Source organism: Columba livia, chromosome 13, assembly GCF_036013475.1.
Source record: "Columba livia isolate bColLiv1 breed racing homer chromosome 13, bColLiv1.pat.W.v2, whole genome shotgun sequence".
In the NCBI taxonomy this organism is placed as follows: domain Eukaryota; kingdom Metazoa; phylum Chordata; class Aves; order Columbiformes; family Columbidae; genus Columba; species Columba livia.
In genome coordinates this window covers 2,195,473-2,218,785 of record NC_088614.1, presented here as the reverse complement: position 1 = coordinate 2,218,785, position 23,313 = coordinate 2,195,473, and the positions used below count along the sequence as shown (strand labels likewise).

Genomic DNA, 23,313 nt, shown 5'->3' with positions numbered 1-23,313 from the left:
ATACGCTCGCATTTCAAATGTGCCAGTCAGTCAATCTATTGTTAAAAGAAGAAAGCCTAATTGTCTGTGCTGGCAAACTTCTTTTTGGTGAATGTCCAGTTTTTAAGAAAAGCTATTCAGCTGTGCCATTTGTTTAATACATGCATAAAAAAGCACATAAAATCACAAGTTTTCTGCGGGATGGGATGGGGGGTGGGGAAAATCACATCTATAAGTTATAGCCTTGAAACACTCAAGAGTTGTTGTCTATGGTCTACTTTTGTCATTCTTTGGTCTGAATAGCTGGCTAGAGGAGTTTTCACAGAGTAAGAGCTAACGATGACCTCAAACTAAAATTGGCCTCCTTTAAATGACACTTAACTTCATGCCTTTGAGAAGCAGCACGCCTTTCTTCACTTCATCAGTGCAGTGGTTAAAGTCTTTTCCAGTTACATTCACAGGAGATTTGGGGTTTTATTTAAGCTACTACTATTCTTCATTTCTTCCCAAAACCTGGTCCTTCAGACTTCATCCTAACAAAAAAAGGGAATGGGGATGGGGACAGAGCAGGAACTACTTTACTGCATAGGAGAGTCTTCGGTTTGATTCCAGCTCTTGCGATCACTCTGCAGCTCTGCCCCGTCTTTGACTTGCTCTGCAGCTCATGCTGGCAGCGCAGCTCTCCCAGCTTTCCAACCAAGCTCATCTAATCAGAACTGACACTCATTTTACGCTATGCAAATGAGCAAAAATTTAATTCACAGACTGCTATATTGACCAGGACTGTGTTGGTCTGTCTTTCTGCGGCTAGAACTGTTGTTCTTTGAAAGTTTTTTGAGGTAGGGGTCATCTTTAGTTCCTCAGTTTTACAGCACCAAGCACAAAACGTTTTTGCAGTCTGAAAAACAAAAAATAATCATTAATATAACAAACGGCTGTGATGCCTTGCTAGGGGCTTCCCTGTTTTGCTTGGCTTTTCTTCTTTTTGATGGGGGAAGAAACAAGTAGGTGGCATTATCATCCAGCTATCACCCCCTTGTGACACTAAGATGAGATGTCACTCACAGCAAATTGTACAGGTCTTTCTTACATGAAGAGTTCAGTAACTCCTCATGACATCTAAATTGTCATCCTGGGGTGTCTGGGTTAACACCACACAGAAATGAATAAGGCAAGCAGGTAATTGTCCCAAATGCTCTGCGGATTGAAGCAGCTGCTTTGGTTCAAGAGCCAGATCCTGCTGGGAGTCTGGGGCTGAGCTACCTCAGCAAGCTGAGGGCTTGGGGTTTCATATGTGAAGATATTTCATATTGGAAAGCACAGTGAACTGGCCTCATGAAGAGTTGGGTTAAAGGTGATCAAGGCTAAACAGTACTGGGAATAAGGTACGAAGTCAGGTTTTGCTTGTGTACAAACCTGGACTTGGTCCTGCGTTGGGATGTTTGTGGGTCTATCTCTGCACTGCCCTGGATGTGTCCGTGGTCCGTGCTGCACCTCGCGGTTCCTCCCGCGTGTCTCCAGCCCCTGTGTGCGCACACCGGCAGGCTTAGCACGGATTTAATCCTTGGCAGCCCCGGCAAGTGATGTATTATAACACAATTTCATGGACCAGCACTGCTCTGTGGAACACAGCTTGAGAATCCCATTGTTGAAATACTGCTTCTGTCATCGATAAACTACAAGTCATGCTGGAAATCCATTGATGTGTATTTTTGCGCACAACAGAAGATACGCCTTATTTTTTGCTTTCTGTTTGCTGAGCTATAGCTTATATATGCTGAATATATAACTGTCTAGACAATACAAAAACCAAACCATCATTTCCAAATGAGCCGTATTAAGTTAATGAACTTGAATGGTTATGGGGAAAATTTTAAAAATAAATACAAGAGTTTAACAGCAGTAGGTAGATTTTACATTCTTTTTTATTGTCACATTTTTTTACATTCTGAGCAGTACATGCAGTTTTCTTTTCTAGAAAGTGTCTTCACAGTCTCTCCAATGCAGCTCAACAGTAAACTCTGTCCATTTTCAGCAAGCGTCAGGCACTCTTGGCTGTGTTTCGGTAAGATCAAGCCTCCCTCATGGCCAGCATCTCAGAAACGTCACTATTTATTGACTTTGAAGAATAAAAATTATACAGAGAATGTAAAACCAAGAAGCAGAATTACTAAAGAAAGGTCCCCTTAGCTCTGCAGGAGCCCCAGTGTTGGAGCTGCTGCAAACCCATTCAGTCTCGTTCTGTTTCAGAAAACTGAGAACTGTGTTTTCTTCTCTAAAGCATTCAGACTGCCACAGCTGGACAACATGCAACAGTGAAATCTGTAGATGTTCATGGCAATTTCTATAAACCCACTATTAATATTCTGTAGCTTCACTATTAAATTGTAACAGACTTCGCCATTATTGCTGAAGAAAAACTTTGGCTTAAATTCATTAACTGATGGACTGCTGAGAAGGTTTCAGCTGGTAGATTATGAGCTGTTCATCACATTGAATCTACCAGTTTTGGGCAGATTTTACAAATTACTTTTGCCCCAGAAAAGAAACTTAATTAAAAAAACAGCCTACAGTGCTATGACCCTGAATTAAGGGCCTGATGCAGTATTTGCTTCCTAGGATCTCTCTGCTGTGATGTGGTGATGTAACATTAGTAGAATTTCTTAAGATCTGATAAAGCACCAAGCAATTGCTCTCCTGAAAACACCAATTCATAATAATACTGATTCAGAGTAACTAAAACTCTGGAAGTTGCTGGCTGGTGATTTTTCAGCAGCAGAGATCCAGGACGTATCTCCACTGTCCTGGGGTTTGTGGCATCATTTGCCCCAGTCAGTGGAGGCATAAAATAAGAACAGATCAAAATGGAGCAGAGATCTTCATGTGTGCTCAGCCCTAATTCAGAGCAGTAGCAAATGATGTCTCATTTTGGTGTCTCATCAGCACCATAAATGTGAATATAACATCATAAACCAAGCAGAGATCTCCTGTTTGGTCATCTGAAACAGGTCAACAAGCACAGCAAATGTTGAAAATTGCCTCATCTCAAGGCCCATTCTGCATACATACTCCAGCCACAAAAAACAAATGCTGTGCCTAAATCACAGGAATTTGCCGACCTTCCAAAGCTGAGAGAAATTTGCAAAATGACTGCTTAGTAATTGTTACTATTTATTAGGTAATTGTTAGTTATTTTTAAGACTTTACTTTTCCAAACCTGATCCACAGGTTGCAGTCCAGGTTTTACTAGAAGCACCCTAAATCCCCACTTGAACAACTGCCACCTTCAGCCACACACCTTTATTACTCCAGAAGGGAAAAAAACCTCTCAGCAGATCCCTAATTTAGAAGAATATTTCTTCACAATAGTTTTTCTTTTATTTTTTTGTAAAAAAAGGTAATTTTCTCAGTGTGAAGCGTTTCTGTATTCTTTGTCCTTTGGGAGGCAGAATAATTGGCAAGACGTGGCAGAACTTGTAATTGTCTAATGTCTTAGTGTCCTAGATGGAAAGTCAATACCTTATGATGTCCCCCAAGCCAAATTAATATAATGTTGAATGTGGTGGTTTGAAACTGTTTGAAGTGCCTGTTTGAAACCCTGCCTGTCCTACCTCTAGTGATTCAGAAGCCAGTAGTGGAGGGAGGTCGGGTGCTTTATCTCCCAAGATAAATCCATCTCTTCTTGCCTATTTTCTGTTTGCACTCTGTCAGACCTTGTGGCAAAAATTTCTGCTGTGACTGCTTTTCCTTCAGCAGCCCAGAGATTTTCCAGGAATTCTGGAGAAGACAATAAAACATAATGCACTGGGGAACAGATCACATTTAATACACCTTTTAAAAATTATATTTAGCATTTTCATTTGTAATATCAACTTCTTTTGAAAGTAGTGCTGAGGATAGGATAGGATAGGATAGGATAGGATAGGATAGAATAGAATAGAATAGAATAGAATAGAATAGAATAGAATAGAATAGAATAGAATAGAATAGAATAGAATAGAATAGAATAGAATTAGAATAGAATATTAGGCTGCAGTGTTCAGGCGTTATTTTATTACCATGAATATTGTTATGCCCTGCATTTAATGTACTCTCCATGACCCACTGTACAACAGTTTTACACCCTGGAGCAAACTTTTGACTAGACTAATATACTATAAATAAAACAGTCACATGTTTTTAAAATTTAAAATATAAAAAGAAGATTTTCAAAAGTAATTAGCACTAACTCAGCTCTCTTTGAAATCAAGAAATCTCTTTTCCTATGGGTCTGTGTCATTCCTGGTTTGGAAGACAAAATAATAGAGTTTTCTAAAATGCAGAACATGAAACCCGTGTTGTGCTTTATATCATTTTCCTGCTACCGTCACAAAGAACAGGTTTCCTATAGGCTGTGTGGACCATCTGTTACATACAAAGGCACTTTGAGCTAAAAAAATATCATCTTGTCTTTGCATCTATGGTACCTCCCATGTAGCTGCCATCCACTATTTTGTTTTATGCAATATACTGTAATATCTTACAGTAATCAGAACAATTAATTTTCTCAGAAATTGGGGTGGCTTTGGGTGGCCACCCACCCAAGGTGATGACTTTTGATGTACCATAGTGGCTGTTATGCATGGTCGGTGTCAAGAGTTGCCTAGATAGGCTGATAATGAGCCATAGTTTCGAAGAGTCATGATCAATCATTCTTCATTTCAAAAGTCAGATCCATCAGCCTGACATCAAAATGTCATAACCCATTGATCTCACATTGCAGCCAAGGATTCTTGACTCTTACTAATGGCATTCAGCTACACCAGTTACATTTCATCTAGAGCACCAAAGTTAGCAGCTAAATCCATTCATCCCTTTTGTAATCCTTATTAATAGTTTTCATTAATTTTAATGTAGGTGTTTTGAAACTTCAAACTCTTAAATCAAATATGATCTATGTACAAAAATAGAACACCTGTGAGTTAGGGCTGGCTTCCCTTCTGGGGGTCATTCTACCTCTGCTCTCAGAGTTGGCGATGTCAACACAGTCTTTTCAAGAAGTTCCGTCCCGCTATCTCCCTGCTGCCCATCTGTTATTCCTCTATCTCCCGATGACATGTCACCAGTGGTAGTGACAATTTCTTATCCACTGCTGTCAGAAAAAGAATAGCTTAGAAGCTTGGAAACAAATTTCAAACTAAAAGTTGCTTTGAAGTTCGATCTGCTGTTCAGCAAAGCACAGTGTAGAAGAAATAGCAAACATGTCAAGATAAAGGGAGGAAAAACAGGAGTGAGAACGGCAGAGCACGAGAGAGAAGAGCAGCATTTGCATACAGATCCAAGCTGCCTTTTGGGCACGGATGCCTAAGGGAGGCCCTGGTGCAGTGTGGGATTTTCATCTGTGCCTCAGGATTAGGGAACATACCTTGTCCTGTTGAAGTAACTGTTGAGTCATATTTTTTTATTACTTGGATAGTTTCTGTGATACACAATTTTACAGCAAAACTGTTCCAATACCTGGGAACAGTCAGGACTCCTCTTTTAAAAGGTTTTTTTCCCATTTTCAATTTAAGCTTTACATATTTTAAATTACAAGAAGATTATTTAAAATCACTCTGAGAAAAAAAAATGGTACCATCAGAACACTATATAGCACCATCTGATTTCATGGACATCTTCATATTTGATAAGCAGTACCCTTGTAGTAGGATAGTATCCAAATAAAAATATTTCACTCGGTCTAATAATTGCAAAATAAGTGGGATATATTTTTTTGTACCTGGTCTAATAATTGCAGATTTACTGATGCAGGCAAACAGTAGTTTACCAAGTGCTGGGAGCCGCTCAGGGCAGCCCAGCTCCCTGCAAGCAACAGGTCTGGGAAATCAGGCCTCTTGTTTGGATCAATGCTCAGCCCTGCAGGCAGAGCTAATTGGCTAATTCAATCACGCTGGCTATTTAATTAATAAGGAAGCCCAAAATTCCACATGAGATGAAAGAATGAAGAGCCCAGGAATGACCCTTGATAATAATAAAAGATAATTACAACCAAGAATGGCATTATTGAGACTTTGTTATTGACGTGATAAGCACTGCCATATGCCACGCAAGCTGGTATGCGCACCCTGGTGATCGTAGGTGTAACAACAGATCGTAGGTGTAACTGCTTGCTGTATTTCAATGCAAATGTGAATTCAGGTGCAGAACTAAACTAAAACTATATAAAAACCAGAAAAAAAAAAAGGAACATTTCACAGCAATAATGATGAGAAAGCAGTTTGGCCACTTTGTTGCCCATGGTCAGGTAGCACAGTAAGACTTCTAAGATCAGAGAGTCGTTCTTCTGTGTAGAATTACCAGGGAAGAGAATTAGTAGATCTGGCTCCAGGAAAAGCACAGTCTAGCAACTCAGCTTCTGAGTCACGGTGCCACTGATGTTTATTAGAAAAACTAAAAGAATAGACGGTTTATGAAAAAATGCCAGGTTTTCTTGCAGAAACTAGCAAGAAGCTACTGTGAAAAGGATGGGGAACTATACTGATTTTAAAAGCAAATTGCCAAAATGTAAAACAAAAGTTTCATCAAGAACTAAAGATTTCCACAGAAGTGTTTGGCCTGTTTTGTTTACACAAGGCACAGAAGTGTCTGCTGCTCCCAGGGAAGCAGTTTGCAGGGGTGCCCAAAGATGCTGGGCATGAAAAAAAAACAAGAAAACTTGCTCACCTGGGACAGCACTTCCCTTACAAATCTTTAAATCGTGTGCTTGCTCTCAAAGACGACCAAGCTGTTGGGAACTACAATTAGCAAATGGAGATCTGGGCTTAATTTTTGGCTCTGCCTTTCACTCCTTGTGGACCTCAGGCAAGGCCCGCACAGCAGCGGGGCCGGTTCTTTGGTTTATCTCTTCAGACTGTTCATTCCTAAGGTAGGGACCATCTCTTCGTCGGGGCACAGCACAGGAAGCCCCAATCTCATTAGGGTTTTTTAGACAAAATTCAAGGTTTTCTAAAATCCTGCCCAATTCCTAAAGAGTTCCTGAGTTTTATCGCTCATTGAAAGTCTGAATCTGAGAAGCCAATGTATTTGATTTGTAATGAATGTAACCCTTCGGCAAGATCACAGCTGTAATGTTACAGAATCAGTCATGTAAAGAATAGTCCCGGCTAGAAAACCTGCCTTCTCTTTTTTCTCTTTAACCTCAATAGAGCAGTTCTTTTGTTAATTACAGTTACTGCACACTGTGATATTGAAGTGCTCTGTTCTCAAACATATTCTTATTTATTTTAGTCCTTTTTTTCCCAGGTAATGAAATGTCAGAACCCTACTTTTTCTGGTTTTGTAGTATGTTGATCAAAGTGACCTTTGCTTTGCGGCAGACACAAATCAATATAGCGCTCTGCAGTATTTGACAGATAAAGGTGCAACATATAATAAATGGCAATCACTGACAAGGAGAGCAAGAAAATACCTGCCAACTTCAGTTCATACCGGCAATTTTCAGACAATGCCACATGTTATGTTCAAAGTAAAATTCATTTGTCCATCTAATAACAGAGATGGGGGATATTAAAGGACTCAGTTTTGTTAAAGAAATGTTTCATCTCACAGTAATAATTCAGAGTCCAGTCAGGGTCTGCAGTGGTTGGTTGCAAGTAAAGTTATTACATTTTGAAGACAGGGTAGAAGAGCAATTTTCCTTGCCATAAAGGCAGGCGGGGCGGCACGGGGGGGAGGACTTTTACCCAAGAAGTGAAATAGTAATTATATACACACAAACACAGTCTCTCATTCTCTCTCACACAGAGACACACACACAAATTGTCTTTAATACCCTAAAGCAGCCGATGGTTGGATTTTCTCCTCTTCTTCCAAACCTGCTGAGAAGTTCTATACCAATGTAACCAATTTTTATTGGAATGCTTAATTGCAAGTAGTATCTGCAAAGTATCTGCCAGAGGTTTGAAGGCGAGTGGCAGCTTCAACCCACTGTCAATGATGTCTGTGTGCATGGGGGTGAATTTGTCTTTCACTGTGGTTTGTCTTCTTCTCAGTAACACAAATAGCTCAATGTAAGAGTGCAGCCCAAACAGAAAGCAAAGCTGGGTTTTACTGGCTGTGCTGAGTCGAGCTCAGCCATATCAGAAGGGGTAGCTGAGCTGCCTGCACCACAACGTTGCCCAACATGGGGCTGGGGCCTGCTGGTGGCCTCTGTCAGAGGAGCTGCCAAGATCGGGGCGCCCTGTCCATGGGCTGGGGTTTGGGTGCTTTGTGTGATGGGTCTGATGCTGCCCGGTGACCTCCGGCTAGTTTCTTATTTCCTAAGACATAAGTGTCTATTATTGGAACGATGAAGAAAAAACCTCCTGATAGGACCTTTAATGAACATGCCCTGCCTTGTTTGGGCACTTAGAAAGCATCTGTATTTTCTTCTTGTCCTCATAGGAGGCTATATTATGGCTGAAAGGCCTTTTTCTGTATCTGTCATTCATAATGTATGTAAGCTTACCAGTTATGTTTGACTACTTCTTATTTTCGCACCTACTTTTTACAAAGCTGTTGACACACAACATACTTGTGGCTGTTGAGAGCTGTTTGATGTGGTTCACTGAAGACACGTATCTCATTTATGAAGCCAACAGTTTGGTTCCAAAATGTCGATCATGTACCTGCAAGTGCATCATACTTTCTGTGTGCAAAATCTGCGATTGCATAGGCTATATTAACTTTTGGTTATGATTGTCAGGATATGACCGTTTGTTAGTACAGTTCAGGGCTAATGGTCAAATTTGATATCAAACTTATGGCTGAGCTAAAAATATAAAAACCAGCTGGTGTTCCGAAAGCGGGATGGACTTCAGCATGTGGACCAGAGCACATCGTCTTGTATCAACGTGCAAAATGGAAAGTCCAGTTCCAGAGAAGGAGTAAAGCACCCCCAAAATGGTGGGAATCTTTCTGAACTGCTCCAGATTGTTTTTAGCTTAGTGAACTTTTCATCACTCATGCGACTCTTTTTCAATAGAAATATTGTATTACTGATACTCAGTCTTTTCTTCTGTGAGCTGTTCAATATAAGACAGCTCATGCTGCACGTATAATGTTATACAAGTGAGAATTTATCTGTCTCTGGTTACTGCTGTGCCATTTTCATACTATTTTCTCACCCTTTCTTTATGAAAATTTAGTTTACCTTTGCTCTTTATTTGACAAAATATTGAACAGAGAACAGATGTTTTGTGCCATTTGTCTGCGATAATGCCAGACATTTCCTAAGCTGCTGAATGCATGATTAACCTTAAACTGATCCTACTTCTGTGTATCATTTTTCCTGTGTCCTGTTGTATTACACTGTACCCTTCATTACCTGTGAGGTATCATGTAGCCTGGTTCGTCTTAACCCATTCTGAATTTCTCACACTCTCTCTCACGCTTGTGCAAAACAATTATTGCTCTGATCATTATACATTTTGCCACTTAATAAATGTACTACAATTATTTACTACAAACCAATCACTTAATGGTCTGTAAGGAACTTCTAAGAGCTTCTGACCTCTCCAGCCTGGGAAATGTTGGTATAGAGTTCGGCAAAACTTTTTCCTCATAGAACATACTTGTTGTTTGAAATAACCTGGTAGAGAAATTATTCCATACTAAGTTATCACATTCTGGCATGTTGTCAGGTAATTGGCAGTTATGAAAACACCACATTTATTCTCCCTGAAGTCGTACGTAGTTGTTCTGCTGTAAAGTGTGTGTTTGGGGGAGGAGAGAGTCTCTAAACATCATAACCGTGCTGAGGGGATTGTCACCCCAACTGGCAAATGCTCAACTGTGAGCAACAGATTTATTACCTGACATAATTAATTGCCTAGATAGTGACATTTCCCATATTATAGACAATCGTGAATTATGAGCCCAGCTGCTAGCCTTCTCATTCACTGAAATCGGTTGATAAATATGTTTATTCGAGGTCAGCTTGGCCTCATCCATTAGAAATATTGTTTTTCTAAACATTACATTGATTTAATTTAACTCTAATCAATTTAAAATGGTTCTGACAATTAACAAAAGCTTCAAATATGACCTTAAAGTAATAGGATTCATTAGCTATGTTTAGGATTAAACTTATCCTAATAGGGCTATTTTTCTTCTGAGGGCATGTAGTGGGCCGACTGGTGGTCAGTCAAAATGAAATCAATTATTATAAATTATACAGTTTGGGTTGATTATGTCGTGCCTACTAATTTGTGTAAATAAGGACCTCAAACAATAGAAGCCATTTATTAATAACTATCTGTATCCCAACCTGTATCACACTTTATGTTACAGCTGCAGGATCATCTGTTACCCATGAAGTATTATATTCACTACTGCTAGGCATATATGCTAATTAAACCCATAATTAATTGTAACAGTTAAAGTCAAAATGCTGACAGCCTTTTTGGCCTATTATTCATGGTAATCAACTGATTCAAAAGGCAACGTAATCAACAATTCCTGCACTAGCCAGGGGATCATAATACACCGGTGGCAGCAGTGACAGCTGGCACCCACCGGCCTTGGGATACAAAGGGAAATACAAACCTCCAGAACTGAAATGCTTCAGTATGAACAGCGCCCATTGTTTTTCTGAGACAAAATACAGGCGTAAGTCGTAGTTAAGAACTGAATCCCTAATGCAATGGTTAACAGAAGCGCACAACAGCTCCAGGGCGCCCGCCCGAGGCAGCGCCAAGGGCTCAGTGCCGTATGGTGTCGCCTGGTTGTGACCCCTCACCGTCCCTCCACACCCCTCAGCAATTGGAATTCTGGACAGTGTTGTTTGGTATCAAGAACAGGTTTTATTTGCTCTTGTTGAACATGCGTGTGCTGAAGGGTGGACAGTGTCCAAAAGTGTCCAACAGACCCTCTCCGGGTCAGTTATCCGTAGAAAGAGAAGCTCATCAGCCTGTGCAGGGGACCTTGCATTTCCTATGTACATCTGTCTGTACAGCAGCCTTTGAACCTGTGGGAAATGCCTTTTTTTTGGTTCCCAGACACAGTGGCAGTTCTGTACCCACAGCAGCCCTGAGAGGACAGGGTGGAGAGGGGAAGGAGAAGGAAAAAATCTGGCCATTGTCAGCAGAGACACACAAATCACAGAATCACAGAATGTTAGGGATTGGAAGGGACCTCAAAAGATCATCTAGTCCAATCCCCCTGCCAGAGCAGGCCAGGACTGGCTCTGGAGCAAGTGTTCGGTGTGGGCTGAAGCTGGACTGCCTCCTGAGCTCTTCCACAGGCCACCAACAGTTGAACAGGGAGTAAAGGCAGAATTAGTGGCCGCTTTTAGCACCCACACCTTGCAGTGCCAGATAAACCATCCCAATCTGTTGCATCCACCAGGTAAATGTCTCTCCCTGGGTCTCTACTTGCTCTCCCCCTTAATTTAAAGACATGCAAGTTATCCTTCATTGCGCGTGGCCTCAGATCACAATCTGAGTCGTTCCTTCCACGACCAGACGTGCTCATGGCCCATAGCAGCACTAAGGCGGCGAGTTTATACATCCACAGCGTCAGATGTGGTGCTGCTGCTTAAACAAGGTTAGCCGTAGTTTCATTACCAAGATTTACGCTGTCAGTTACCGAGACGCCCATCCAATCCTATAACACAAAGATTTATGGGCATCACAGAGAAATTTTTATTGTTAGAGCTCATATACAACATGTGCCCTTAGTGACACATTTTAAAATAAAATATATTGTACTAGTGATTTCTAATGCTTAAAATAAAATAAAATAATAATCAACTTTTAGCTGCAGTTTCCCCCTGGTTATTGAGCTGAACTTAATGACTGGCTGAAAAGTATTTGTCAACACAACAGCTGGAGAGCAACACTTTCTTGTAGCTTTATGTCACAGCATATGCCAGCCACTCAGAACATGTGATAATTCAACTGGAGCTGGTACTACAATAGCAGATGGGTTGAAGCATTGTTATTCTCACTCTAGCTCCCAGCCCTTGAGGGATCACTAAATAAAATCAAAGCAGATGGACCATTACAAGCTCATTTGTGTTCACTACAAGCACCTCAACCTCCAGTTGTGATATACTGCACCTTTGTATAAAATGACATGTATGGTAACATGACCTAATGAAAATAGCATCAGACTTGGCAAGTGAGGAATGAGGCTGGGAAATATGCACAGATCTATTTATCACTGAGTTCTTACCTCGCAGAAAGGGTTCATTTTTCCCCCCTCTCTCCATGTTTATCGTTGTATTTCTCTTCATGTTTGTCATGGAATTTCCCCACACTTGTCACAAGAACCAGAAGACGTTGGTTGTGGCTGTGGAAGGTCCAGCAGGTTTCCCAGCCTCTGCAAAGACAGGGTGAATGCTGCTCATCAGAGCACAAAACTCCTGTTACTCGCTCATTTCTCCTCACTGGTGATAAATATGTTAATCCAGGTGTCCCACACATGGCAAGACTTGGAGCACCTGCTGATACCAGCACCTGCAGGGATCAGGATTTCCAGGGGAACCTCTCAGCCTGCTCTCACCCTGAGACCTTTCACAACTCTGCACTTTTGAGCTCAGGAGGGACTTAGTGTATAAAATAATGTGCTCCACTTAAGCTCCAAAATTGTTGTCTGTGAGGTCATGGTCAGCATCCCTGACGAAACTGGGCGTGTCCCAGGGTAGGGGAAGAATTGCTTCTAGGTAGTGAAATATCTGAGTGGGATCCTCCAGGGTCTGCTGGCAAAGTTAAAGTTAATGCTGAAAAATTCTTCGTGTCATCCTCAGCAACCCAATGTGATGTCTGAGGCACATCTAATGCCTGCTTAGAAAACGTTCCAATTCATTTAATGACTTGTGAGCACTTTGTACAGCAGTGAACCAACAATGTCATCTGAGGGCTTTCGTCCTTCAGTCCTCACCCTGGCCATCGTGCAGTTGATGACAATTCCCAAACTATATTGATATCAAATATGAGCTTTTTATATCTCTGTGTGTCTTGTTTTCTGACTGGTTTTAAATAGCTTCTGTGCACTACTGTGGAGACAGCTGCACGCACTGCTAAATAACATACGCTGTGAAGTTATTAAAGGCTTTGGGATTGCTTTTTTTCCTATCTAAACAAGAAAAGTGGGAGCAGCCAGTAAAGTGCTGGGGAGAATTAGATGCTTTTGGTTTTATTGGCCTGAAAGATCCTGTATAAGACTATGTACCTCTGGTAAAAGCTCCATAGGTGAAGTGACTGCCACAGGCCCCCTCATACCACATTCCTGCTCTTTCAAGGTCCCTTCCAACCCCTGACATTCTGTGATTCTGTGATACCAGCTGCTGCTGGGGTTTTAAGACCCAGACAGGTGCAGCAATGCAAAGCTAACGAAATTGCTTCATTAGGGTTGATTAAATGCAGTTGAACTTCTGGGTGTGAGTTGAAAGAAGGGTGTCCAGCTTCCTCTGTGCAACAGCCTTCTGTGCAGTGTTTGATTTGTACAGAAGCTGTGACCGGATCAGCAAATGTTTCCTACCTTGGCCAGAAAGTGCTGGGCTCGCGAGGCCGGTGCTTGCAAGTCGTGTTCTGCAGCTCCTGCAGCTTGTTCTTCTGAACATTCGTGTTACATCTACCGACTCATCCTCGGCAGTGAATCAGCGTCACTCCATCAGAAACACGGGCAGGTCAGACGTCAGCACTGTGTCTTATCTGCTGGCCAGCTTTCCTATCAGCCAAACTCATTTGCTAAGATAATTCTGTTTCCTGGCATCTATTACAATAAATCAACCACTGTAGCTTCATTGAAGTTTCTGCTAACTAATGAGCTGCCCTTGAAATTCTCGAACTGTATGTGAGGAGGGGAGACGGTGAGAAAACCCTTATTCTTCTAAATATAAGAAAGTTTTAGATCAACAACTTGGTGTTCTGGGCAATGCTGTGTGTCCTCAGCCCCATGTTAATGGATCATTCTTGCCAGAGTCAGCTCAGGCTGGGGCAAAACCAGTAAATGCATTGATCATTCCTTTAAAACAAATTTTCTGAATAATGTGATCTCAAGATGTTGTAGCATGTATGTGGGTAAACACAAACACGGGGAGGTGAGATAGAGCGAGAACTCTCAGGAAAAAGTGGGAGTAAAATGGCCAGGGATCTGCTCCTGTGGCCATTGAAGAAAGAAATCAGCATGTTCCTATGAAGTGGTAACTGTGACACTTAATTTTGAATAGGAGAAAGATACTGAAGACAGACAGGAGCTGAAGAAACATGCAGCATCCTGGGCACACCTCCCGCAGCGGGAAGAACTTGGGCAAAAAGGTATGAACACCATTCTGCTTTTTCCTTATGGCAATATCAAACTACTGAGAGCAGTAGGGATATTAGAATTTATAGCCATATTTGAAATCAGTTTATACCCTGCTTGTATTGCTTTGGTCAGATTAGATATTTAATAATGCAGGATTATTTTTTTTCCGTTCCTCATGCATTTTCCGCATTTTCCTTGGGCTTTTCCTGTAGATCAGCATAGATCTGTGATAGCTCTGCTGGGGTAAAACTCAGTCGTGCTGCACCGGTTTGGTTACTGAAGGGAGCCAACAGCTCAGCAGCGTGGTTGGGTTCTTTCAAACAGTCGTTTGGCAGAAGGATGTTTAAAAATAATTGTGCATCCCCTCCCTGTCTTTAAATATTCAGAGGAAAAGTCGCAGAAGAACCGATAATGTGACAATAATAATGAGGCTGAAGAACAGTATTATAGTGTGAACTCATATATCCCCTGGTTTCATTTACATGTTTAGCAGCTGCTTGTTTCTCCATCATACAAAGATCATTACCTGCCTTGTAAGAAGAGAGGGGAAGTCTGTTCACCTTTGGGCAACTAGCTCTGCATTTATTAATAGTTTGGGCCCATCTCATTATACATTTAATTGCTGCATTATAATTTATTTATTCACTGATTTATTGTAATAGAGGAGTAGAAACCAAATTACCTTTGCAGATTACTTTGATAGGTGGGAAATTTGCATGGTTAAAAAGAAACGCAACATGCAGCGTGGAATGGGAGCTGCTACCTAGTGAAGAGCAGCTCGACGTGTGAGCACTGGCACAGACAAGCTTGTCTCGTTAGACGGTGAGGGTGAATCCAGCCAATTTATAGACGGTTTAAAAAGAAATTACTATGTAGCTTCCAATTATCCTTACAATCTCAGATGGCTTCATGGAACAGGGAAACAACTGAAAATGAAAGATAAATAGGATGGGAAGAGAAGACTCCTCAAAAATCAGAAACCTAAAGGTGGGAAGTTTGCAGAGAGTTTGGTTAAGCAAGAGCTGCCTTTCTGTTAGCGTGGGTGTCAGGCTTAGAAAAGCTGGATTTCTGTGGCCTCTGCTGTTCCCATCTGCAGAGCTGGGCTGAACCGAGCAGCAAAATTCCAGGGCACCTATGGCCATATTCCACCCCTACCCCCTGCAAAGTACTTGGTTGCCTAAACCAGGGCTCAAGTGGACATCAGGGAAAGGGGCAGGGGGATGGAGCACGAGTGTGTGGTGGGCTCCTGGTGGCACAGTGCATGTCACCATCCCAAGCAGAGCACAAAAGGAGGGCCCAGCCTTGACAGGGCTGTTGCAGCATCAAACCAGGGGACGGGGAGGTCTGTGGCTGAAGGGTCATCATTCGGGGAGCATCATCAGTAACAAACAAATGGGGCCACAGGGAGCCAGACAGAAAATACACACGCAAAATCATTGCAGTTTTCAGTTAGTAATGCACATATAGAACCTCCACGTTTTTCTTCAATTAGTTTAATTGGTAGAATTGATTAATAAATAATGATATCCACTATCAGATTTCTGTATACAGAAAGGTCAGTCGGCTGCAAAACTTGACCATTAAGGCCATAGAATGCAGGCTGGTTTGTTTATTTGTTTGTTTTTTAGATTTTCTCTCCTTTTTTTGGTAGATGTTTTTATTGCACTCCTTTCTCAGTTATACCAAGGCATCAAATGTATTTGTCACCGCTCATGAGTACCTGTCACGCTGGCTGTGTCCCCTTTCCCTTCACGGCCTCACGTGGTTCAGCATCCCTGATCCTGCCCGTGGGGCATCGACACCAGCAGCCGGGTTGTGCTGGGGTTCAGTAATTGCCCTTTTTTTCCTGCGTTTCACCCAGCTGGGCCTTTCCATAGTTGCTTTATGTGGCACAGACGTATGCCAGGCAGCAGCTCCCTGCTGTGGGTATCAGGAGCCCCATGTGCCCCACACTGTCACTCTGAGCCATGGGACACTCAGAGACAGCAGCTGCGGGACATCCCCACACACCCCCTGCCCACCCTGGCTTCCTCCTGCCCCAAACCCTCTGCATTCTTACAGCAGCTCATGCAGGGTTGTCCAAGGATCCCGTTTCACAGCTGCCAGCAGCGAAGCTCTGAGCCTAAAAGAAAACATCAGGCTTACAGAGGCTGCAGCCACAGTGCTGGGTTTGGTAGCCGTGGCTGGACCTGCTCCTCATGAAGTGACTGAAAATTTTGACTCACACGATGCTTTTTTCTTTGACGTTTCGTTTTAGCATGAGAGCTTTTGGGTTGAAAAATTACTACCGCATTCAAGTTGTTTACAGTTTTCATTAGCTTCCCCTATGCTCTACAAATGCCCCAAGATCTCGCAGGTATTTTACATCTCCCAGTAGGTGAGGGGACACTCAGAGGTGTCATTTGGATCCAGGTTTCCATTCTCGGTGCTTTGCCCTGCACAGGGGCAGCGTTGGGGCAGTTTTGGGCAGGGAGCGTGGACACGGACTTGGACACGGATACGGGTTCCAGTGCAGAACTTGGTCCATCACTGGCCGTGGCCATTGGGGAATCCCAGACAGATGCTGCCAGCCAGAGCCTGTGCGATACACTGGGGATGTGTTTGAAACTTACAAACCTGTGAAAGCTTTCTGTGTAGCCCAGTTACGTTAGCCCAAAAGAAGTTTTAAGAGCAGCACTATAAAAATGGGATTGCAATAACTGTGTGGGCACATCGGAATATAAATCTTGGTTTTAAAGAGCCGGGGGTTAGAACAGGGAGCAGGTTCGCAGGCGGCACGGGCACTGCCCTCTTGTGCCCCGCTCCTGCAGTGCAGCGGAGCGGCAGCCGGATCCACGCTGGTGCTGCTGCCGCAGAAACGTGGAGTGAGACCTGAGCACCTTCCCGTAGGGTCCACAGCTTTAGCTTTTAAAAAGTCAAGTATTAATCTTATTGCAAATTATTAAGAAACCAAGAAAAAAAACCCCAACATTTTACACCGCAGAAGTCGGTAACACAGTTCCTGAAAATATCTTGTGGAAGTAGTTTTACAAATGTTTTAAGTATTTGCAATCAGAGAAAGATTTTAACAATACTTAAATTGATCACATGCCTTTTATAGGGAGGAAGACCCAGGTAGGACTTTTAAATTGTTGTTGTTATTATTATAATACTCAGGAAATTTAAAAGATTAAACCTATCTGTATTCTCCTAGCACGATGGTTGCACATGTGTGCAGGTCTGCCTGTGGAAGCAGCACACTCCCAGAGGAGCTGGTCATGTAGGGTCAGTAACATGGTGATGGAACAACTTATCCTTGGAGCCATCTCAAAGCATATCAGGGACAAGAGGGTCATTAGGGGCAGTCAACAGGGCTTCACCAAGGGGAAGTTGTGCTTGACCAACCTCATTTGACTTTTATGAGGACATAACAAGGTGGATGGATGATGGCAGATCGGTGGACGTGATCTACCTTGACTTGAGTAAGGCATTTGACACAGTCTCCTACAGCATCCTCGCAGCTAAACTGAGGGAGTGCGGTCTGGATGACCAGGTAGTGAGGTGGACTGCGAACTGGCTGAAGGGAACAAGCCAGAGAGTCGTGGTCAATGGGGCAGAGTCCAGTTGAGGCCTGTATCCAGTGCAGTGCCTCAGGGGGCAGTGCTGGGACCAGGACTATTCAATATATTCATCAATGATTTGGACGAGGGAACAGAGTGACTGTCAGCAGGTTTGCTGATGACACCAAGCTGGGAGGAGTGGTGACACTGGAAGCTGTGCTGCCATCAGAGACCTGGACAGGCTGGAGAGCTGGGCGGGGAGAAATTTAATGAAATAGAACAAGGGCAAGTGTAGAGTCTTGAATCTGGGCAGGAACAGCCCCAGGTTCCAGTGTAAGTTGGGAACGACCTGTTAGAGAGCAGTGTAGGGGAAAGGGACCTGGGGGTCCTGGGGACAGCAGGGTGACCATGAGCCAGCACTGGGCCCTTGTGGCCAGGAAGCCAATGGTACCTGGGGTGGGTTAGAAGGGGGTGGTCAGTAGGTCAGAGAGGTTCTCCTGCCCCTCTGCTCTGCCCTGGGGAGACCACACCTGGAATATTGTGTCCAGTTGTGGCCCCTCAGTTCCAGCAGGACAGGGAGCTGCTGGAGAGAGTCCAGCGCAGCCACCAAGATGCTGAAGGGAGTGGAGCATCTCCCGTGTGAGGAAAGGCTGAGGGAGCTGGGGCTCTGGAGCTGGACAAGAGGAGACTGAGGGGGGACTCATTCCTGGGGATCAGTATGGAAAGGGGCAGTGTCAGGAGGATGGAGCCAGGCTCTTCTGGTGACAACCAGTGACAGGACAAGGGGCAATGGGTGCAAACTGGAACACAGGAGGGTCCACTGAAAGGTAAGAAGCAACTTGTTGGGGGTGAGGGTGGCAGAGCCTGGCCCAGGCTGCCCAGGGAGGTTGTGGAGTCTCCTTCTCTGCAGACATTCCAACCCGCCTGGACACCTTCCTGTGTAACCTCATCTGGGTGTTCCTGCTCCATGGGGGGATTGCACTGGATGAGCTTTCCAGGGCCCTTCCAACCCCTGACACTCTGGGATTCTGTGATATGGTGTACTAAGCATTCAAAAATAAATTCATTTTTCCCTGCAGGCAAACTACAGTTGGCTTCTGCAGCTTTTCATTGGTTTTCCATTATAGTATCAGGTACTCACTGGTAGGTAAGTCATAAGTAGTATACTTAGTCCTGACTTAGTACAGTAATTTCAGCATTTCTAGAAAACTCAAGAATTAGGAGAGACTATCACCAAGCTGACAATGAAATCAATAGAGCCATAACATTTTAAGTTTAATATTCATACAGAAGGAGCACATGGTACATTCCTTTCCAGCAGCAGCTGATTCTGCTCCACCTTTGGGGAAAGAAGCAAGCAAAGGCTGGTTGGGGCAGCCTCATCCCAAGGTTTGTTTCCCTGACATGTCCCTGGTAAGATGGAGACTATTTTGCACAAAACATGGAATGTTTATTTAGCAAAACAGCAACAACAGAAAAACATGCGTTGTTACAGTGTTAGAAACACACAGAGCGTTCAAGCTGCTTTTTACACCAACTCAGTTCTAAAACCATCAAATTCCAGTTTGCAGCAGGTTGTGCCTTGGTATTGTATAGAACAGGCATCACTGGGGTGGTGCTGAGCACGTCCAGCTACTGGGGAGGGTAAAGTGCACAAGAAAAGTAAGTGCATTAAACGAACCAGTTACGATTGTGAGTAATTCCCATTACACATAGTACTGGCTTAAAATGGAAGCCTCACCAGCTGTTTGGTCACACAGAGTTTTCAAGAGCACAGAATCAGTGGCACAGATCTTAGACCTTTACTGAACACACTTGTTTGTTTTCCTGCACTTATCTCCCACACCAAAAGCCACACGTGCTGCTGTGGGTTTGGCCTTGTTGGGTTGTTTAAGGCAAACATTTAGTGGCGCAGTGATCGGTTCAATTGTCTACTGATTTGAGCCTGTTTCTAAAACCGATGAGCAGTATGGGCTGAGCGTTTATAGGGATGCGGTTTTTCTCCCTGCTTGTGACAGTTTATGTATAACGAAGCTTTATGTTCCTACAGGCTCTCAGGAGCCATGCTTTCTATTCTTCTTTTCCTGTTCACAGGTTAAGGCCATTGTTAGCAATGCTTAAGAGCCAAACCACAGTGCAATCATCTAAGTGCTATTAACTTATGGGCACATTCACCATATGAAAAAACAAAGCCAAAACCACCTGGTTGGGAGGTTCCCAATTGCTTAATCGCTGAAATCTTTGGACATTTAACAGCAAGAGATGCTTTAACCTGCACACTGTACAATTCCCCCCAAATAGATGCTGAAGGCTAAAACCAATTTCTTACACTTGTATACGTTATTCTACAATTTTCCTTTTTTCACAGTGAAACGACTTTTCCATCCTGAGAAAGGATATAAAACTTGGGGTAAGTTGCCAGATTATCTCCAAGCCAATGTGGTACACCATAAAGCAGTATTTTTGGATTAAAAGAAGACAGTTATCAAAACCAAGACTTTTTTATGCTATGTTAGACATCTCTGCCTTCTTAACCGGTAAACTAACCATGTAATCATATACCCTTTGCAAAACTATTTACTGTACTGTTTAATGTAGTACCAAATGCAGGCGTTCAAAACGTGGTATTTGTCAGGGAAAAGCGTGCACAATAACGTGTTTCTGTGCATTTGCTCCATGTGCACAGTAAGAGCTCACACAGCTTCTTTTCCGTTTCCAAAGGCCGCAGGATTAGAGGCAAGAGGCCCAGCAGTTCATTTACACGCAGCTATTTTAAAATGGGATTCTTGGCTATCTGCAGTTGTGAAAACAAGTGGGTATTTTCCTACAGGATTATTCATCTGAAAACATCTACCGTTGCCAAGCCCAAGTCTCCCTTCAGGCCACGGCTGTTCCAACGCTGTTCCTGGAGGTAAGATACACCTACAACTTCATGGATGTGATGCAGGGGGGAGAAAAATGGCACATGGAAACTAATGCATTGGGAAAACTGGAAAATAAATTTAGGAATAGGAAAGAGAGAAAAATCCAGACATTCAACTTGGTCTCCTTGGGACACAGGTTTGTGCTTGTTCACTTTGTAAAGCTTTTAAAGGAGCTACAGCACCTGCAGCCACTTCCAGCTGGGGCTCGGGGTATCACAAGGGATCAGAGTCTGCAGAGAGCAAATTTTGGTCTGTTACATTAGTATTGTTGTTTGGGGTTTTTTTGCCTGCCCCATCTTGCCTTCACTTTGCCATCAGCGCTATTTAAAACATCATGTGAGGTACCTGGAGACTGTGGTCACAGGTGGGTCCCACCCCTTCTGCTCAGATCAGGTACGTGTGCTCCAGCCCTTTTCTTACCTTACATTGCCCACGAGATCCTTCTCTGGCATCCTTGTCAACACATCTGAGCCAACGGCCACTAACCCATCCACTGATCCATCACCCAAAGCCTCACTGAAAACTCTGAAGAGTTCAAGAGCTCACAGCAGTACTGAAACTAAACAATTTTTTGTCAAGAGCTCAATAGTAGTGCTGAAACTAAAGAACTAGAGTTTTGGCAAGGAGCACAGACTAGATAAATAAGGCAAAGGAATGGGGAAGCCAGGAGACATTAGAGAAAAAGCAACAGTGACACTTTGAATAACTCCCTCGCTCTGAAGTGAAAAATGAGAGTGCGTTCCATGCAGCGGCCAGCAGAACAGAGCAGCTCTCGGCACTTTAGTCCTCCAAGCACCATTTTCAGCTCTCTAGCACATCCCAAAGATAGACTTTAGGTTTTCCAAGAAGAACAAAGTAACCACATTTTGTACACGATGGGATCAGTCTCCATTGTCTTCAAAACATTTTGTGACCTCCCTTTCTATAGACTCAATCCCCAAAAAAGAAGTTTTCCATATAAAGTATCTTAAAGTTGAAAATGTACAGCTCATATATATGAATTTGTACAACCAGATTTTACTGTATATATATATAGTTGCATGTTTGCTAGTCTGTGTAGACAGAAGCAGCTGTAAAGCAACTAAAACAACAGTATTTAATTGCAAACAGGAGCCAACTGACTTCAAAATGTAATATTTTACATCAAGACAGGTTTTGCAGCTTTTCAAGTTAGTTTTCATTAGGTACTTGGTAGACAGTAAAACTCTGATCTACATTTACTTCTAGTTTCATCCTTCTAGGCAGAGATTTTGAGTATCCCTAAGCAATCTTGAACTGAAGAGTCAGATGCGTAACAGATTCCCAGGTAGTAGCTTAATGTACCGTAGGAAAGTCGGTTTTGTTTTACCAAGGACTAGAATCCACTTCAGTGACATTCCCTGAGGCAACCCACTGGTTTATGGTTTTGTCCTCCAATTGTTTGTATATAGTTGCTGTTCTGTTCCCAACTGCTTTGTTTCTTCAAAAATAGACACTTAGAAAAAGACATCTGGTAACTTTCATTGCTAACTGTATATTTCAGCAATTACGCCTCCCCTTAATACCCTCTTCTCCTTCTCTTTTTTCCCCCTCCAAAAATCACACGTCAGCAGACAGGAAATCTGTGTGCTTGGCTTCCAGAAGGTAAGAATTCAGATCTTTAAATGAACGGTCATTTTTAAAGATGGAAATGTGTGAGCTGAGAAGAATGTAGCAGACAGGTAGAACAGAATTAATATGCAATGAACAGCCTAAAATTAATCTCACTACAATTGAAGTTCTCTCTCTTCACGAGAGAGAATCGATGATGCTAAAAAGATCAAGGGTGAGGAGAGCCTGGGGCAGGGGGGTGGAGGGGAGAGAAACAAGAGAATTGTCATCCTTGGTCCACAGAAATGCACTAGAAAACACACTTTACATTCTCAATGGACTAAGGAGGTTTAATATTTCAAAAACGTCTGTATATAATCAATGCACTTAAAGCTTTAAGTTTAGTAACTTCACTTAGACTTTGTTTATAAAACAAACACACACAAGCACACTTCCTAGAGTGCAAAAATGCTTAAATACTTCACTTACAGAACTCCACGTGTAGTTTTTGCGACAGTGATCCTTTTGCTCTCAGAGTCAACTTCGTCCTTGTCATCGCATCCATTGCCAGCAACGGTTGCATTAAAACTAACAAAAAAAAAAAAATGCAGCAAATGCAACAGTCAATAACTCTATACCATTTCTTCAGTTTTCCAGAGGACATTGTTCATTTGTATAAGCTCATCGTTGGACTCTGATACATGCACATGTAGGCATCGCACAACAGTCTTCGTGCACAGCCTTGGATCTTTCTGGAATCCAGTGAATGTAATTCTTCTAGTGACATCTTCAGGTATTCACCAACTTCTGGACAGGGGGTAACTTGTGGAATGTTAAAGCCGTTCTGACCTCCTATTAACCATGAGGAAAGAGAAAGATTAGAATAGCATTGACATGTATTTGCTCTTTAAAATGTACTTTAATGATGACAGCACCACCTGTTCTCGAAGAGGCCTTTGAACAAAACCTAAATATGTGCTACTGTGGGGTAAACTTACACAAAAAGTGTGCTATTCAAGAAAAATCACAATTGC

General features: G+C 42.7%; 1 protein-coding gene and 2 long non-coding RNA genes across 10 annotated transcripts in view; 1 reads left to right on the top strand and 2 right to left on the bottom strand.

The window, feature by feature from the left end:
• LOC135575333 (uncharacterized) overlaps positions 1-19,466 on the top strand; it is a 207,069-nt gene extending 187,603 nt beyond the window's left edge. For all 5 annotated transcript variants that reach the window (XR_010465885.1, XR_010465882.1, XR_010465883.1 and 2 more), the window contains one exon: positions 14,171-19,466. This is a non-coding gene — a long non-coding RNA (uncharacterized LOC135575333). The remainder of the gene's footprint in view (positions 1-14,170) is intronic.
• LOC135575335 (uncharacterized) lies at positions 1,195-14,179 on the bottom strand. The gene is made up of 3 exons (XR_010465889.1): positions 13,480-14,179; positions 12,172-12,318; positions 1,195-3,756 (listed from the first exon to the last, which is right to left on the bottom strand). It is a non-coding gene; the product is annotated as an uncharacterized LOC135575335 (long non-coding RNA).
• The window catches only part of CYLD (CYLD lysine 63 deubiquitinase), a 27,582-nt gene continuing 23,317 nt past the window's right edge, over positions 19,049-23,313 (bottom strand). For all 4 annotated transcript variants that reach the window (XM_065028645.1, XM_065028643.1, XM_065028647.1 and 1 more), the window contains one exon: positions 19,049-23,131. In XM_065028645.1, the coding sequence (XP_064884717.1) occupies positions 22,947-23,131 (185 nt within the window). In that variant the 3' untranslated portion in view covers positions 19,049-22,946. The remainder of the gene's footprint in view (positions 23,132-23,313) is intronic.